The sequence below is a fragment of the Hyperoodon ampullatus genome (genome assembly GCF_949752795.1).
Source record: "Hyperoodon ampullatus genome assembly, chromosome: 12".
In the NCBI taxonomy this organism is placed as follows: Eukaryota; Metazoa; Chordata; class Mammalia; order Artiodactyla; family Ziphiidae; genus Hyperoodon; species Hyperoodon ampullatus.
Genome location: NC_136925.1, coordinates 82,299,361 through 82,318,838, shown reverse-complemented (window position 1 = coordinate 82,318,838; position 19,478 = coordinate 82,299,361). Strand labels below are relative to the sequence as shown.

At 43.6% G+C, this 19,478-nt stretch overlaps 1 protein-coding gene across 1 annotated transcript in view; it reads right to left on the bottom strand.

The window, feature by feature from the left end:
- MAP3K4 (mitogen-activated protein kinase kinase kinase 4) overlaps positions 1 to 10,804 on the bottom strand; it is a gene marked incomplete at its 5' end in the record, with an annotated part of 159,065 nt that extends 148,261 nt beyond the window's left edge. The window contains one exon of the mRNA XM_079716912.1: positions 10,653 to 10,804. Coding sequence (XP_079573038.1) covers positions 10,653 to 10,804 — 152 coding nt within the window. The remainder of the gene's footprint in view (positions 1 to 10,652) is intronic.
- Positions 10,805 to 19,478: the final 8,674 nt, after the last annotated feature.

Sequence of the window (19,478 nt, the reverse complement as noted above, 5' to 3'; positions counted from 1 at the left end):
TGGATTATCCCCAAGAAGCCTTGAACATATTTCAAAAAACAGTTTAAAATGAAATTTTGCTCTTAACTTAAAAAAAAATGAAACGGTATAGTTTGGTGCACAACTCATCTAAAATTAGGTCTTTGGTGGAAAATCTTTCTGCCCATAACACTAAGGCTGTGTGTTTATGTGTTTGTGTGCACTTGCCTGTGTGTGGTACTTCATGGTCGGAAAATGGTAACTTGGGCTCAAAAAAATTTTTTTTAATTTAAAAAGAGGCCTTTGGTCAAGTTCTTCAACAAACCCTAAAATGTAAATGTTTGTTGGAATGCTTTTAAGAAATTGTACACATAGTAAATAATCATTTTTTTCATAAATGCAAAACTTCAAAAAGTATACAAAATATAATCAAGCAAAATGAATCTGACCTTTCATATCTAGAATAAAAGCATTTAAAAAGTGTTTTGTAGGGGGCTTCCCTGGTGGCGCAGTGGTTGAGAGTCCGCCTGCCGATGCAGGGGACGCAGGTTCGTGCCCCGGTTTGGGAAGATCCCACATGCCGCGGAGCGGCTGGACCCGTGAGCCATGGCCGCTGAGCCTGCGCGTCTGGAGCCTGTGCTCCGCAACGGGAGAGGCCACAGCAGTGAGAGGCCCACGTACTGCAAAAAAAAAAAAATGTTTTGTGAAACCTTAGTATGTGTTCTTTTTCAATTACTGCTTATCTTGTGCTCTTTTGAATCTAACTGATTTCTAGATCTTCCCTTACTGTTTTGTTTCCACCTACCTAGGGTTTTGCTGTGTGGTGAGATGGTCCTTTTGTTTTAAGGAAAGGGGGTAAAAACCCAGGTAAATATATGTGTTGTAGTAACAGTATGTGAGATGAGTGAGTGAAGAGATATTTTCAGTATAATTTTAGCTATAATGAGTTTATTTGTTAGTTACTTGGCCAAGATCATTAAATTACAAAAATAAATATTTTATGTTATTTTGTTAGTACATTTCTTTCAAACAAAATACACAAATAACTAAGGGGCAAAGATGGAGGGCTTATGGACATGCCACTGTAGGTATAATGACAGCATAATTAGAAACTTTACTTATGTTCCTAATGAATAGAATAGACCGTGATTGACCCATAAATGTGCCTTTCCAGTTTACTTAGTCCTATATCTGTGAATCAACATCCTTCCTGAAATTAAGGAAATTAAATTAACTTAATAATAATGTAATTGGCCAGAAGACCATCATTAGAAGCAACTGTAAAAGTATCTCTTAGATTTAACTCATCATTTTCACAATCCGGCAAACAAAAATAAAGCTGTACTTATCTATCCCATAACTATTAGGCAATAACTACATTAAGGTAAAAAACTGGGAATAATATGAAATTTTAAGATGTCTAGATTCCTAAGAAGAATGTAAATGAACCTTTGAGGTAGTTTTAACATGTGACATAGATTCCTCTCTCTTATTGACTAGAAAAAAAAAATTGGTGATGAAAGGGGAAGTGGTTTTGTTAAAGACATGAACAAAAAATTAAGATATCCTGTTATTTGATCTATAACATTCATATATTAGAAATACTGATAAATATTGTCACCTTCCCCCTGGATATTGGTATGTTGACCCAGGTATAAGAAATCTTTGATCTGTAGGTTTTACAAAGTAAGACATGGTTTGAACATAGACCAGTCAAAATTCTTCCTTTGCTTTGGGAAATTCATTTGTGAAACATTTGGTAGATTACATATAGTTTTAATAGTTGCTCAAATGCATACTTAAGGTCACAGAAAATTCTGATATTCCCAACATATTTATAGTTATATTGACCCAAACAGGCAAAGTGGTCAACAGCAAATAGTTTATGGCAGTAATGCCTCCAATCTCTTTAATCAGGAGTATAAAAGCAGTTCTCCAGTGGTATTTTCTATGTATCTTCAGAGAATTTGCTGTCCTCAATTTTCTTACTGAAATGGGGGGAAGCCAAATCATTGTCAATTGTATTCTAAAGTCTCTTTTATTTATGACCAAAACCTTCCCTTTAATAACACGGTGGTGTGTGTGTGTGGGGAGACATGTTAAAATAGAGGTTGTAAAACCAAAATCTACAAAGAAACAGAAGCCTGTATTGAGCACACATAAGAAGAGAATCTTGACAGAACTCCTGTTAAAAAGCCACCTGGAAAAGTAGTCCAGTGAAGACAAAAGCAGTGTAAATGATATCTCAATAGGCAATCCACATGAGGAACAGCTCAAGCTATGATGATAGAAGAATGATAGAACAAACAAGCAAGGATGTTAGGGGAGCAGAACAAAGCGATCGCTCATAAATGGCTTCCAAGAAAGCAAACGGGAGATTTTATAAAGAAACAGGAAAAGGGAAAACAAACTGGTATAACTTGCTGCACCTTCTAATTCTAATGAAAATGCCTTTCAGTTTTGCTGCAGAGAAGAGGCATATCAGAAGGAGAGCTGGAAGCTGAGGAAATAAATTACAACTGGGGAAAAAAGGATTTTCGTAAGGATGGGGTAGCCTCTGGGTCCACTCCTCAGAAATCCTCTTTTAACTGGCTGGGGGCAAAGTGATGCTTACTAATACAACATGACAAATAAGTAGAGATAGATTAGATCCCAAAACCAAACAAAGGAGCAAAGGGAAAGAAAAGTTAGGGTCGACACCTACCCAGTGAACTAACTGCTTTTAGGTTGATGTCCTTTTTCAATTTCAAGAGCTGATTATAAAGCAGTTAGCTCAATGGCTACAAGCTTGGTCCATTTCAATGATATAATTTCATGGCTTTTCTAATAGAATTGCTACCAAAATCCTTGGTGGCAGGTTTCAGACATTCACCCCAGAGTACCCTGATTCTCTCAGTCATGAGACCCACTGCTCAGCCCAGCTTCCCTCATACCCGCAACACCCAACTCCAACGATGGCCCTTAAGGAGCTCTGGTTGGGTTCCCATTCCTCTGCCTAGAAGATGATTTCTTCCATCCTCATGCCCTCAATCCACCATCTCTACCGTTCTTCCTTGATCAGATCTCAGCAAGAGAGCTGGAATCTAGAAATGGCTCTGGAAGTCTCTCCTGACCACTCTACCCTCCACCAATTCCGGGTTCAATACCTCCTGTGGATGCCTGTAACCCCCCATGCTCCCCCATCATGGGCTTTATCACAGAGGTGTGTAACTGCCTCTGTCTTCGTCTGTATCCCTCACTTACCTGTAAGCTTGGGGTGGGCAATGACCATGCTTGCCTATTTATCATTTTTGCTTCATCCCAAGGCCCAAGACATTGGTACACAATCCATACACATTTGTTGCATGATTACATGAAAACATAACCAATATTTTATTGCCTTGCATTAAAATCTTTACTTTTCTAATGACTTTTGATTTCTAATGTCAAGTACTGGGTTGGTCAAAAAGTTCGTTCGGTTTTAAATAAAAACAAAGGACACATTTTTTCGTTTTCACCAAGAACTTCATTGAACAATGTATTCATTAGCCGAATGAACTTTTTGGCCAATCCAATATTTATAATGTAAATATAAATATGGCTTTCAAAAGGCAAAATTTCCCAAGATTAATTAATTTTTTTTTTTTTAGTTGGAAGTTGGCATGTTTACTTTTTCCAACGTAATCAATTCTTTCCTTATGTGACTGAACCAAGGAAGAGAGCTGTCCTAACCAGTGAAGTCCCAGAGGGGTCAAGGAAGAGCTTCTATGGCTTTCTTGGGTGACGTCCCATGGGAAGACACCAAAGGTACAGAGACGGTTTGGGAGCTGGGAGATAGGCCTTGACATCCCTCTAGTGGGGTGGCACCTTCTATTGAGGCATCTAGATGACGGTACAGATTTCAGCCTATTGGCCAGTGTTCCTTATACAAAACGATTTTTGTATTTTCTTGAAAGGGGAAGAAAGTGTGAAAGGTGAAGAAAAGTATGAAAGAGACTCATACCTAATGTGGGTTTTTTTGTTTTTTTTTTTTTACTATCAGATAACTATGCATAAAAGTAATAGTTGACGACAACCCAGAACCTCTACTATTAAGGATTCTGCATTCTTTCTTATTGATGATTATTTCAAATCAAGGGCTGAAGCTGGTGCCTATGTAGATTTCAGGAGAAAGTTTCCCTAAGGGGTGATAGGTAGAAACCATTCACTAATTAATTCTGATTATTCAGTTTATTAACGATGATGGCATTAAGAATTAGGCTGCTAAATGCCTTACTGAGGATTTAGAAGGCAACAGGTGATTGCTCAGAAAAAGTCAGGGCAAGCTATTCATGATGAGCACTGGGCAGTAGCAGAGGGAGAATGGTTTTTGGAATCAGCTAAAACTGTAACCTAAACTAGCTCCTTCGTCTCTCTGAGCTTCATTCTACTCATCTCTAAAATTGTGGTAATAATGTTCTATTTTAGTGGGCGTTGTGAGCACTAGAGATATTACATGAAAATACACAGTGCCTGGCAGCCACACAATAAATGGTAGCCATTATTTCCAATGTCAGTCTGAGGATTTAGCAGGTAGACGAGAAGCCTGCTACAGGTACAATACATATCTGTTTCCCAATAAGTCATTTCACAAAGCTGCTCATGCTGGCCTTATGCAAAAACAGAAACATGAAGTGAAACTAAGCATGTTAAGTTTCTGTATCTGAAAATTCTGGATGGATAGATCACTTTCCACTCTAAGACTGGTTTCTAGGGGCATGTCACAAGGCCCCGGCATTGGTTCAGCTCTACTCAGTGCTTCTATCAGTGACTCGGAAGTGGAACAACACTGGGAGGTATAGGTGATATTTTTACAAACCAGTCAGAATATAAAAATTTGCAACAGACTATTAAGAAGAAATCTAGCAGATATAATGTCAAGGGCTTCCCCGGTGGTGCAGTGGTTAATAATCCACCTGCCAATGCAGGGGACACAGGTTCGAGCCCTGGTCCGGGAAGATCCCACATGCTGTGGAGCAACTAAGCCCGTGTGCCACAACTACTGAGCCTGCAGGCTGCAACTACTGAAGCCCGTGTGTCTAGCCCGTGCTCTGCCACAAGAGAAGCCACTGCAATGAGAAGCCCACCTGCTGCAACTACAGAAAGCCACCGCATGGCAACAAAGACCCAACGCCACCAAAAATAATAAAAAAAAAAGAATGTCAAGTCTCTGCTAATCAGGAAAATCAAATTTAAATAATAATAAGAAAAAGTACGTGTGTGTATATTAAGAAACACAACAATCAAATATAACATGTGATCATTGATTGGCTCTAAAAATTAGGGACAACTGTAGAAATCATTTTGAGGACAATTATGGACATCAGAATATAGACAGGGTATTAAGTAACAGGGAATTACTTTTAGTTTTCAAAAGTATGTTGAAAGGGTCTTATGGTTATATAAAAGAACATCCTTATTTTCTGGGGTAAAACGTCAAAATATGTGTGTATATATATATATACATAAAATATGGACACATATATAAATTGTTCATATATATATACACATACATTACAACATTTCAGTGTTATATATTACTAACAATTTAAAATTAAAATAATATTCATACATGTGTGTGTATAACGAAGACAATGAAAAATTCTCAGAACTGAAGGACATGGCTTTGTATGTTGAAACGGCCCACTCGAAACACAAACCCATGTGAATGGACATCTTAACAAAGTATTCAAATACTGGGGATAAAGAAAATATTCTACAAATTACCAGAGAGAAAACACAGGCTACGTGGAAAGCATAAAGATTGAGAATGATATCAAATATCTCAACAGCAACACTGGGAACTAGAAAACAATTCTGGGGAAAAATGAACGTTTTACCCAAACAAATTGTCAATTAGGTGTAAACGTAGAGTTAAGACGTTTTCAGACATGGAAGATATTAAAAGATTTACTTGCTTCAACTGATTTTCAATGAGGGGGCCAAGTCCATTCAATTAGGAAGAACAGTCTCTTCAACAAATGGTGCTGGGGCCACATGCAAAAAGATGAAGTTGGAACCCTACCTCACCCAATACATGAAAATTAACTCGAAATGTACAAACAAGCTAAATAGAAGACCTAAAGCCATAAACCTTTTAGAAGACAACATAAGGGTAAATCTTCATGACCTTGAATTTGACAAAGAATTCTTAAATGTGACACTAAAAGCACAAGCAACAAAAGAAAAATAGATAAATTGGACTTATTCAACATTAAAAACTGTTGTGCATCAAAGGACATAATCAACAGTAAAAAGCAACCCACAGAATGGGAGAAAATATTTGCAAATCATATATCTGATAAAGGTCTAATATCCAGAATATATGAAGAGCTTTTACATCTCAACAACAGAAAGACAAACAGCCTAATTTTTAAAATGGGCACAGAATTTGAATAGACATTTCTCCAAAGAAGATATACAAATGACTCACAAGTACATGAAATGATGCTCTACATCATTAGTCATGAAAGAAATGCAAATCAAAACCACAATGAAATACTATTTCACACCCATTAAGATATCTATACTTTAATAAAATGGAAAATAACAAGTGTTAGTAAGGATATGGAGAAATTGGAACTATTGTTCATTGCCGGTAGGAATGTAAAATGGCTCAACTGCCACAGAAAACAGTTGTCCGTTGCTCAAAATGTTAAATATAGAATTACCATATGTCTCGAGCTTCCCTGGTGGCGCAGTGGTTAAGAATCCGCCTGCCAATGCAGGGGACACAGGTTCGAGCCCTGGTCTGGGAAGATCCCACATGCCGCGGAGCAACTAAGCCCGTGTGCCACAACTACTGAGCCTGTGCTCTAGAGCCCATGAGCCACAATTACTGAGCCCAAGTGCCACAACTACTGAAGCCCATGTGCCTAGAGCCTGTGTTCCGCAACAAGAGAAGCCACCGCAATGAGAAGCCCATGCACCGCAACAAGGATTAGCCCCCACTTGCTGCAACTAGAGAAAGCCCGCACGCAGAAACGAAGACCCAACGCAGCCAGAAAATAAAAATAAATTAATTAATTAAAAAAAAATAATTACCATATGTCTCAGCAATTCCACTCTTAGATATGCTCCCTAATGAATTGACAACAGGTACTCAAATACTGGTACACAGATGTTCATAGCAGCACTATAACAATAGTCAAAATATGGAAGCAACCTAAGTGTTCATCAGTGGATAAATGAATAAACATTGTGGCCTATACACACAATGGAATATTATTCAGTCATAAAAAGGAATGAAGTATTGATACAGGCTACTACATGGTTGAACCTGGCAAACTTTGTGCTGAGTGGTTGCCCCAGGCTGGAGAAGGGGAAAATGGGAAGTGACTGCTAAATAGGTGTGGTATTTAATTTGGGAGTGATGAAAACGTCTTGAAACTAGATAGAGGGGGTGGTTATACAACATTAGGAATGTACTAAATGATTACGAATTGGTCACTTTAAGATGATTAATTTTGTTATGTGAATTTAACCCCAATTTTTAAAAAGTTCCATGTATCTTTTCTAAGGATGATACCAGAAGATGTGCTCCAGCAAAATGAGGAAGTAATACATTTTTTAAAAAGAGGAAGATGTGGGACTCAAGAAACAGGGGATCAAATATCAAAGAGGCAGAGGGACCTGCTGGATGACAGCAGATGGAGATCACATGACAACTGTGCAGCAGGCCTGTCGTACATCCACCAGCCCAGGTTGGAGCAGGGTAGAAGGTTCTAGAGGAGAGATCGCTAAGAAAATTGCTAGACTGCCGAATGGATTTGGACATACATAAAAGATGTGCAAAACTGGTAGAGAATTTGGAGTGGAATTTGTGAAAGTAGATAAAATGCTTTCAAAAATGGCAATTATTAATTCTAGAGGAAAATGTGAAAGTATGCTACATGACTCAGTTATAAATAGCATTTCATAGTCATTAAAAATATGAGCATTGGGCTTCCCTGGTGGCGCAGTGGTTGGGAGTCCACCTGCTGATGCACGGGACGCAGGTTCGTGCCCCGGTCCGGGAGGATCCCACATGCTGCGGAGCGGCTGGGCCCGTGAGCCATGGCCGCTGAGCCTGTGCGTCCGGAGCCTGTGCTCCACAATGGGAGAGGCCACAACAGTGAGAGGCCCGCGTACCGCAAAAAAAAAAAAAAAAAAAAAAAAAGAGCATTGAATATTTACATAACTAAAGGAAAAAGATGTGTGTGTGTGATGTGATGTTGACAGGTGCACTGAAGAGAATTAAATCCTAATATTCCAGAGTGGGAAGTCAATAGATAACAATTAAAACTGAATAAAATCAAGAAGTACAAGGACCAGAATGTTATTTAGAGATTTGAAGGTAAATAAAAATAGACTCAGTTTAAGGAGTTCAAAGTGGTGGCCTCTGGGGAGGGAAATGCAGGCACTTCACAGAACTTTTTGACTCCCTAAACTATGTGCAGAGGTTGATTTAAAAAGCTAAATTAAGTCAAAAGAATTTTAGAATGCCAAAATTGACGGGAGGGGTACTTACTAAGTTATGATAGTGCTGTGCAGGCTTGGGTTATGGGCTGAGGAGAATAGAGAGGATTTCATTTTTTTTTTTTTTAAGAATAATGTTAAAATGATGAAATGTTCAGTTGTTAATTCCAAGTTGTGGGAAAGTTGGTAAATTGCTTCCGTATTTGTTCAATCTGCCTTTTTCCATATAGTTCCATTTCTTAAATTAACACAATATGATGAACTGTATGGTCAGTGACACAGGTGAGGAGGGAGAGAGCCAGCTTCAGGGCAGTTTACACACAGGAGAGCTGAGCTACTAGTTTAAAATGAAGGGTCTTTTAGCAAATGACTGTTTGCAGAATTCATAGAAATAAGGCATCCCGATCAAGGGATGCATAATAATGGACCCACAGGGCTCTGTCTTAGTTCTCTGGACCACACCTAGAAGATACAGTAGGGTCCTTTCTAAAGTGTCACATTTTCTTGGGATGTTGCTGGGGAACACGGGAAGTCCTATAGCACCAGGAGATGCTGGGTCTGGGAACATGGGTGCTGGCTGCAGAAATCTGGAGGACCGTCATCTAGAAGAGGGAGTGAGTGATGACCAGCCCGGCACGAGAGTCACTGAAATCATTTGCTGATCACCTTGAAGAGTAGGGTGCTGTGACTGATTAAGTGTCCACTTTCCTAAATCCGGTTTTGTATACTTGTTTTCTACTTTTGTAGGAAAGACGAACTACCAGTAATCAATTCAAAAGAGCAATTTCCAAGGTCCTACCTCCAGGGAATTCAGTTCTGGTCTTCTCCATTTATCAGCACTTTAACTATGACAATCGCTGACAACAACTTAATGCTGGACCAGCAGCATGAATTGTTACTTTCAGCTTTTTGTTTATGTAACCACAAAAGCATACACTCTTTTTGTTCTTGTTGCTTATTTCACAGATCTATATAATCCACTTTTTTTTTTTTTTTTTTGCGGTACGCGGGCCTCTCACTGTTGTGGCCTCTCCCGTTGCAGAGCACAGACTCCGGATGCGCAGGCTCAGCAGCCATGGCTCACGGGCCCAGCCGCTCCGCGGCATGTGGGATCCTCCCCGACCGGGGCACGAACCCGCATCCCCTGCATCGGCAGGCGGAGTCTCAACAACTGCACCACCAGGGAAGCCCTATAATCCACTTTTTTAAGTTAAAGGAGATCTTAGTGATGGGCAATAAAAATATAAACTCAGTCCAATGTATAATACACCTACCTTTTTCTTACAACGGTAGCTATCTACTTACACACACATACACATATAGGTCATATGGGTCAAACTACTAAATGGAATAGAATTTTTAGAAACTGGAATTTTTTTTGATTATTAAGCACATTAGCTAGTTTTAGAGTACTAATTTTATTGTACTCATATGAATTTATCGAAGCCTAAACCTCAGAAGGGTGGAGGATAAATGTCAAACTGATCTAAACAAAAAGGTTTCTGCTTTATTCCTTATTCTGCAAATAAGGAAAGAGAGAACTGAAGAGGAAAGTAGGAAGTCATCCCCACCCCCACCCATGACTATGAAGTAAGCAACCCACAACTCTGAAAATCAGTGAAAAGGTCATCTCACCTGTAGTTCTACATAACATGAAGCATACACAGAGCAATGAATACCCCTAGTTAAGAGCATATAAATCCCCTTTTCACCTAGGATCAATATACCCTACAATAAGCTACTTCTTGTCTTTTAAATGAGTCAATAAAAAAAATAAATTGTTTTGCATGGCTTTCTAAGAACACAGCTACAGCATAAAACAAGGTAAATCTGTAGAAAGAAGATGGCAAAGCCACACTGGGCATGTTAAGGGGGCTCCGAATTTCTCTGCTCAGAAATACAGGTATTAGACGCTCTTTGACCATCTCTTCTTCACCTAGCCTGTCCCAGTCTCTTCACATGCCCTCAGCAAAAAGATGTTAAAACAGGGAAACGCAGGGGCCTGCCCTCCTCCGAAACATCTCCTACCCCGGCCAGTTTCGAAATTCCAGGTTCAGCGTCTGGAGCACCAGGGTTATGCATCACCACTCGTGGAAAGTGAACATTCCACCCCTCCTCTTCCACACAGATTGTCAACCGCGCCACCCCCAAACCCCAGGACCGGGCGGGCCACGCGCCAGAAAACCCCAGCCCAGCATCGAGGCGGAGGGGTTCCCTACCTTTGCTCCCCGCCTGCGCCTCCTTCCCCCGGACGGGTCCTGGCTCCCGCCGCCCGGGCCCTGGCCGCGAGGCCGCCGCCGCCCGGTGACTTTGCCGGAATGCAGGCAGCTGCCGCCTCGGCCAGCATCTCCAGTTTTCCTATCCGAGGCATAAATCATCCACGGGAATTGGCCACGTGCCCTCACCAGCTCCCGCCTCTGCCTTGGAATTCTTCTCTCCCTTGCAGCCCGAGTCTGCAGCCTCAGAAGAGAATGAACCCATCTGCTGGAGGATAAAAACCTGCGACAGGTTTGGTTGACCTGGGGATTCTCTCCTGGGGGCGCGGGCGCTCAACCTCCGCGGCAGAAAAGGCTGGGGTCTGCTGCCCCCTGCCGGCCGCTATCGGTACCCGCTTCTATTGAACTGGCTCCTAAGTTCTCCGCCAAGCCTAGCACTTCAAAGGCACGGCTGAAAATAAAGGTTGTTTGCGCTTCTGTGGGCTAGTGAAGTCTTAACTGCGTCAGAGCTATTGCTTTGAGGCGCTGGGATCGCCCGAGGGGAGGCAGTTTCAGTGCTGCTGGAAACTCCAAGCTCTTGCATGAAGCCCACTTTCCACATTAAGCATGTAACATAATCTACTTTATCTCCTACAGTTTTCCCATCTGTACAAAGGAGCAAGCCTCTGCAGAATCAGGCTCACAAAGTTTTCTTAGAAGAAAGCGTTGGATGTCCTGATTCTTTGCCTGTTGTTGACTGCATCGAAAGCTGATGCCTTTAAAGGCATTTATGGATGAACAATCAATAAAGAGAGAGACCAAAAAGGGGAGGTTTCACTCAATTTCATCTACTTGAGCACCAACACACCCTCTGCAGGTTTGGGGACATACAATAGAAATACAATGGGCAGTGTGTGTCCTGGAGTTTAACCTCTGCTTGGTGATGTTCATCCTAAAAACAGAAAGCAAGCAGAACTCTGCACAATTCAGCGGCAAGCTCAATACAAGACGCTGAAATGTGCAAACCCAGGCAGATAGCCCCTGGACAGCGGTCCAAGGATAAGCATCCCTCTCATGCCCGTCCAGGCAGCACACTTCAGGCTCCGGACTCTGGTTTGAATTTTGCTCTTTCTACCAGTGCTTGGCCTTGCCTCATTGTTGGGGCTTCCAGGGTGATAACAGCTCTGCAATTGCAGTAGGTGCTCAATAAATGCGCATTCGGAGTGCTGCAGTTGATGACTATGGCAATGATAGGAAGCTGAAGGGCCTGGCCCTGGCATTGGATGCCCCGTCAATCCCTGCCCCATCCGGCCTCATAACTGTGTGACGCTTGGCCAGTTACGGAACCTCTCCTCCTTTCTCACATCAGTAAAATATGAATGATGATAACAATAGCTCTCCCTTAGGGTCATGAGGAGTAAATGAAATAATCTATGTAAAGTCCTAAGGACAGGGCCTTGGACGCAGCCATTTTCCAGTCAAGTGTAGCTAATATTTTTGTTGCTGTCGCTGCTATTCCTTCTCCCCAGAAGAAATGTACAAGGCAGTAGTTAAAAGCAGTCACTTGGGACTCAGATACTTGGGATCCTTTCCATTGGCATAATTTTGGGCAGGTGAGTTCCAATTTCCTGATATATAAGATGGTAATAATAATGGAGACAAAGCTGCTGGTTATATAGCATGACATGGAGTTTTACTGTACTTCATTCATCATGCTGCTTGTGCCCGGCACAGACTGGACAAGCCTGCAAAATATGGTAACTGGAAGTAAAAAATTGTCCCTGAGGGGCTTCCCTGGAGGCGCAGTGATTGAGAGTCCGCCTGCCGATGCAGGGGACACGGGTTCGTGCCCCGGTCCAGGAAGATCCCACATACCGCAGAGTGGCTGGGCCCGTGAGCCATGGCCGCTGAGCCTGCACGTCCGGAGCCTGTGCTCCGCAATGGGAGAGGCCACAGCAGTGAGACGCCTGCATACAGCAAAAAAAAAAAAAAAAATTGCCCCTGAGGTAATAATGTCTTTACCTTATTTCGCTTTTCCACTCATTTGCTTATCAGCAGGTTCTTAGTGAATCTCCCGCCCATGTCTGAATCCTGTGATTCCTTCCGACGAAGGTACCATATGACCCAGCAATCCCACTACTGGGCATATACCCTGAGAAAACCATAATTCAAAAAGAGACATGTACCAAAATGTTCATTGCAGATCTATTTACAATAGCCCGGAGATGGAAACAACCTAAGTGTCCATCATCGGATGAATGGATAAAGAAGATGTGGCACATCTATACAATGGAATATTACTCAGCCAGAAAAAGAAACGAAATTGAGCTGTTTGTAATGAGGTGGATAGACCTAGAGTCTGTCATACAGAGTGAAGTAAGTCAGAAAGAGAAAGACAAATACCGTATGCTAACACATATATATGGAATTTAAGAAAAAAAAAGTCATGGAGAACCTAGGGGTAAAATAGGAATAAAGACACAGACCTACTTGAGAATGGACTTGAGGATATGGGGAGGGGGAAGGGTAAGCTGTGACAAAGCGAGAGAGAGGCATGGACATATATACACTACCAAACGTAAGGTAGATAGATAGTGGGAAGCAGCCGCATAGCACAGGGAGATCAGCTTGGTGCTTTGTGACCGCCTGGAGGGGTGGGATAGGGAGGGCGGGAGGGAGGGAGACGCAAGAGGGAAGGGATATGGGAACAGATGTATATGTATAACTGGTTCACTTTGTTATAAAGCAGAAACTAATAAAAAAAGAAAGAAAAGGAAAAAAAAAGTTGGCAGCTCTTTGTTTCAGGCAGAGTGTTTCTCCTGCAGTGTCTGACAAGCAGTAATTTCCAAAGAAGGGCCCCCCAGGACTTTCCATGGGATTACTGCTAATTTTGGCCTGGGTAGGTGGAAAGGCATCTTGAGGAACCAAATGCAGTAACCCTTTAGTTTCCATAGTTATTCAGATGGTGGAACTTGGTTTTGTAAAGAAGGTCAAATAAGACTGAACAATGTTTATAATAATCCGTCACTCCTTGGGCGACAGGGGAGGATTCTGAAAGGAACTGAGGTAGAGAACCCGGCAGGAGGCCTGCAGTGAGGTATAGCTTGGCTAACCCTTGCCTATGTAGCCTTTTAGAACTATATCCATCCAACTCATTGAACTGGAATCTCAACTTAGCAGGTATCTTTTTCCCTTTGGCCACTCTCAGGGGACTCAGGAAACCAGGTGGGAATGATTCAGAAAAGGGTTTTGTAAAGTCCAGGGGATTACTTTCTGTTGCCATGGAAGTCAAATGACCCTAGAAAAGGAAAACCTCCTCTTCTCCAGAAATGGCAGCGTTTTCTTTCTCAAGGAGCCTGGAGCTCCCTAAGTCTGTGGTACACTCTGCCTTCAGTGGCACGTCATGCTCTTTAAGTTAAAATCCACAAAATTAATTGCATATTTAATAAGCAATCAACCCTCTCCCCCCAGCCCCCAGTCATCTGGCCCCAATCTGATTTTCCACTTTTTTAAAATAAATTTATTTATTTTTGGCTGCGTGGGGTCTTTGTTGCTGCGTGAGGGCTTTCTCTAGTTGTGGCGAGTGGGGGCTACTCTTCCTTGCGGTGGCTTCTCTTGTTGCGGAGCACGGGCTCTAGGTGTGCGGGCTTCAGTAGTTGTGGCTCATGGGCTTCAGCAGTTGTGGCACACGGGCTCAGTAGTTGTGGCTCACGGGCTCTAGAGCGCAGGCTCAGTAGTTGTGGTGCACAAGCTTAGCTGCTTCGCGGCATGTGGGATCTTCCCAGACCAGGGCTTCAACCCGTGTCCTCTGCATTGGCAGGTGGATTCTTAACCACTGTGCCACCAGGGAAGCCCCTAATTTTCCAATTTTATCTCTCCTCCCCCAAAGCTCTTCACCTGCTTCTTTTTTTTTTTTTTTTTTGGCCGCACTGGGTCTTTGTTGCTGCGTGCGGGCTTTCTCTAGTTGTGGTGAGTGGGGGCTACTCTTTGTTGAGATGCGTAGGCTTCTTACTGTGGTGGCTTCTCTTGTTGAGGAGCATGGGCTCTAGGCGCATGGGCTTCAGTAGTTGTGGCTCGCGGGCTCTAGAGTGCAGCCTCAGTAGCTGTGGTGCACGGGCTCAATAGTTGTGGCTCGTGGGCTCTAGAGTGCAGGCTCAGTAGTTGTGGCGCATGGGCTTAGTTGCTCCGCGGCATGTGGGATCTTCCTAGACCAGGGATCGAACCCGTGTCCCCTGCACTGGCAGGCAGATTCTTAGCCACTGCACCACCGGGGAAGCCCCTCCTCACCTGCTTCTTTTGGTCCAGTCAGAGGTTGCAAACTCAGATGCCTCCAAGCGCCAGGCAGGTGAACTGAATTCTTGATGACAGAGCCAAATATGATATTCTTAAAACACAGTCATTAGTAAACAGAATCACTGTCACTCGGCATTGTCACTCCTGCCAGGCATACAAAGCCAAGTTCACTGTCCCTCTCTCCTCTGAGCTCCCGCCACTCTCTCCACTCGGATTTAGCCAGAGCAGCCCAGGCATTCAATACATAGCCAGGTGGGGCCAGTGTCCTTCCAACCATCAGAGATGGGCGATGTTTCCAGCAGGGGTGAAGGTGCTGGAAGCCAAATAATGGGCCTGTCCACTGGGATAGGGTGCCCGTGAGAACTTGATCAAACCAGGTCCCAGCTCTTCCTCCTGAGAGGCTGGAGGGCCCGCCAGGCTCCAGGGTCCAGACCGCACCTCTGGGCGGCCAGCCGCTTGTGCCCCGCTCCATCCCTCTGTGAATCTCCTCAGGTGCTGGCTCTAGACTGCCTTACTTCCTCATCTCCAGTATCCCAACCCGCCCCTGGCCATGCTCTGAAGATGAAGCTGAACACACCTTCTACTCTGGGGAGGAGACAGACCCTGAAGGAAACTCCCTCCGCTTCCTGCCTGGGGGACAGCAAGCTTCCCACTGCTGGATCAGGGCTTGCCTCTGGCGCTTGCCTCCCGGGCCCCCTTCCCCGCCCCCCCTGCCATCTATCAGCAGGTGTTTGCAGCTGTGGCCTGTCTTCTCCTCCCTCCATGCTGCTGCCCCCCTTGCTGCTATGGTCAAGGAACACTTTCAGTCTTTATCTTTGTACAGTGACGTTTTGGTTGAGTAGAAAGGGAGCTCAGACAGTGCGGATGAACAGAGTTCAGGTGTCCCCCGACGGATGCTCTGTCTGGGTTGAACATTGCTACGAAGTTGGGAGAACCCTCCACCTCCCCTCACTGACCTGGGTACAGAAGAGCTGCCTGGGAGAAAAATACTAGGATGCTGATACTCTAATGCCTGTTGAAGCACGGGGATATAAAGGGGTGAACGATCTGTGGGAAACCACCCAGACTTCCTGAGAGAAAATGTACAGTTAAGGGAAAAAGGCCCTTATGCACAGAGGTCTACCCAACACCATGACGTCACGTGGGACGGACTACTGGTTTGAGACAGAATATGGGGCTAATTCGAGAAATCCATCCCGACCCTGACGCCACTGTGTAAAAAGCACACTTCTGGATGCTTTGTGGAAGAAGGATTGCGTGACTATGACCATTCAAGATTGCAACAGTGTGGACCCCCAAGCAACTCTGTGTTATTATAGCCCTGATTGAACATAATGGGGAGGATATCCTCCCACTTCACAAAAGCTGCCCTTTCTGAGTACAACGACAGACTGGAGTTTACTGGGTAAAGGGGACCACCCAGAATAAACAAGTCCCTTTACCCAGCAAAGACACAGTGATGTTGGAGTGTTTTGACACCACCAGCAGGGGTGGGGGAGGAAGGATGAATCTCTGGCTTGACCTTCAGTAGAAGCTGATGTGCTTGAAGCTGCTTGGGCAAACTCCAAGGATTCGATCTGTGTTAAGGTACGAGAAGGAAGAGGTTTTAGGGAAGCACTGTTGAGAAGCTACAGAAAAGGCTGGATTAGGGAACACACGTGAATAGATCGAGATGTACAGAGAAATGACTAAAGCTTAAGCTGCAAGGCTCCTCCCTTCCACGGGCCCCGTGGCAGACGGTGTTTTCCACGATGGCAGCAACAGGACCGCCCATCACGCATGATCTTCCCACAGTGTGAGGTCACACTCCTCCCACCGAAGGGTGGGGTCTATGTGTCCTCCCTGGAGGTCTGAGCAAGCCTGTGATGATGGTGGGGGTGATGCTTGTGACTTTCCAGGCTTGGTCATAAAGGAGATAGGAACCCAGCTGCTATACGTCCAGAAAGCCCAGGATCCATGGAGAGGCCACAGGTGCTCTAGCCCACATGCGACCTGAGGTCCCAGCGACAGGCAGTATCCACCCTGAGACACGCGAGGGAGGAACCCTTTGAGATGATCCCAGACCCAGCCACCATCTGAACTCGACCTCCCAGGGACCCCGAGTGAGAGAGCTGCCTGGCTGAGCCCAGTCGACCTCCAGAATCGTGTGAGATGATGAAATGATTATTCTTATTTTAAGTCACCGTGTTCTGCGGTGATTCATTCCACAGCAAGAGACACTTCAACAGCCCTTCTGAAGCTCTGGAAGGGTCTTAGTGAAACGGAGCAGGACCCTATGGTCTATGCCCCCCATGTGCTCCGCCTGCCTTCTGTCTGTGGAAAAACTTTAGCCAAAGAATAAGTTTAATCAGAGGAATGAGAAAATGCAGAAACAAAGGAAAACAGTCAAAGGAGACCAAATAATAATAGTTTAGTCATTAAGCAAAGTCAAGGACCTTTAGTTCCTCCTTAAGGGCTATAGATAATATTCTGAGCCACATCCTGTGACCTGTCTTGTAGATACTGAAACCCACCAGGTGGAAGAAGTCAACTACATGATGACCAGACTGTAGCTGTGACATAAGCTGCCACAATTCCGAAAACTGGCCTCAAGGAAATGGGAACAAACCGACCCTGGAACTGAAGATTAACTGGACTTAAAACACTCAAGATGACGCTGATCAGACCACCTCATGATTAATTTCAAGATGACCGTCAGAGCTGACTGTGCTGTTTCTGCAGGTAGCCTCCTCCTTCTGCCTATAAAAGCTCTTGCCCACCAATTGTCGGTGGGGGGCTGGGGTGGGGGGGCGGACCTGCCCTTCCGCCTGGTTGCAAGCATCCAAAATAGAGCAAACTTTCCTTTCCACCAACCTTGCCTCTTTACTGGCTTTTGAGCGGCCAGCAGCCAGACCCCACTTTCGGTTACACTAGCAATGTATTCATCGTATGCTTTTGTAAAATTTGCAAAATAAAATATTTTAGACAAAATTGGCTAAAACCTCTGTTTCCTTCCACACTGACCTTCCCTCCATCTCTTTAGGTTAAATGGCACTGGAGTGGGCGTGGGCATTTTGGGGATTCAGCTAAAGGTGAATTGAGTTTGGGTTCGGTGGGATGCATTTATGTGGCATGGATTCATTCCTGTGTGGGTTACTGATGGCCGTCCCAGTGCAAAATGGCTTCCAGAACATTCCTAATATCCACCGTGCGGACTGACCTGACAGGAATGGGCAGGACCATGGACTGAATCACGATAATGTGATGTGACATGTGGATGTGAAACGTACCAAGCTAGAAGAGAGTCTTGGGAAGTATTCCAAATCTTACAGCTCATACATAATAGTAGCTTGACGGAAGTTTCCCTCAATTTGACAACAATCCTTAAAAGCTGTCTTTCATTATCAATAATAAGATATGAAGCTGAAAGTTTAAAAATCTACCAAGAAGAAAATGGTAGAGAAAGAATGAATTATTTTTCTCTTCTCTCATAGAACATGACGTTACAAAATCATTGTTATACGGAGATTCAATCAAAGAACACGCAGCCATATATGTTGGGGCAAAAGTATTACAGAGGTGGGTCAGGAATTTGTTGAATAAAATATGCTATTTTCCTGGGTTTCATATATATTTGGTGGGAGTGGTGGGCAGGGTAGACTTTGTGAGGAGCCTGGGCCATTGAGATTTGGCTGAGCAAGGTGTTGTGACCTCATTTGTTCTCACCTGCTGGGACACACAGGTACATCTCACTTGAATTCTCAGAAGCATGTGGGCACTGCTGACCACTCCCACCTTCAAAAAAGGTCTCATTTTCCTTGGCTTCTTTGAACCCCTACTGGCAGTCCCCTCCAGCTAACTGTTCGTCACCTCAAAAGACTTCCCTTGAACACTCCCTCACATGCTACGCAAAAATAAACTCAAAATGGCTTAAAGACTTAAATATAAGACATGACACCATAAAAATCCTAGAAGAGAAAATTGGCAAAACTTTCTCTGACATAAGTCATAGCAATGTTTTCTTAGGTCAGTCTTCCAAGGCAAAGGAAACAAATGTAAAATAAACAAATGGGACCTAATTAAACCTAAACCTAATTAAATGTAAAAGCTTTTGCATAGCAAAGGAAACCATAAGCAAAATGAAAAGACAACCTACAGACTGGGAGAAAATATTTGCAAATGATGCAACGGACAAGGGCTTAATTTCCAAAATATACAAGCAGCTCATAAAACTCAATAACAAAAAAACAACCAACCCAATCAAAAATGGGCAGAAGACCTAAATAGACATTTCTCCAAATAAGACACACAGATGGCCAATAGGCACATGAAAAGATGCTCAACATAGATAATTATTAGGGGAATGCAAATCAAAACTACAATGAGAGGGCGAGACCTTCAAGATGGCAGAGGAGTAAGACGTGGAGATCACCTTCCTCTCTGCAAATATATCAGAAATACATCTACATGTGGAACAACTCCTACGGGACACCTACTGAACACTGGCAGAAAACTTCAGACTTCCAAAAGCTGTGGGGCTGACAGGGTCTTGGTGCTCCAGCCGGGTGTCAGGTCTGT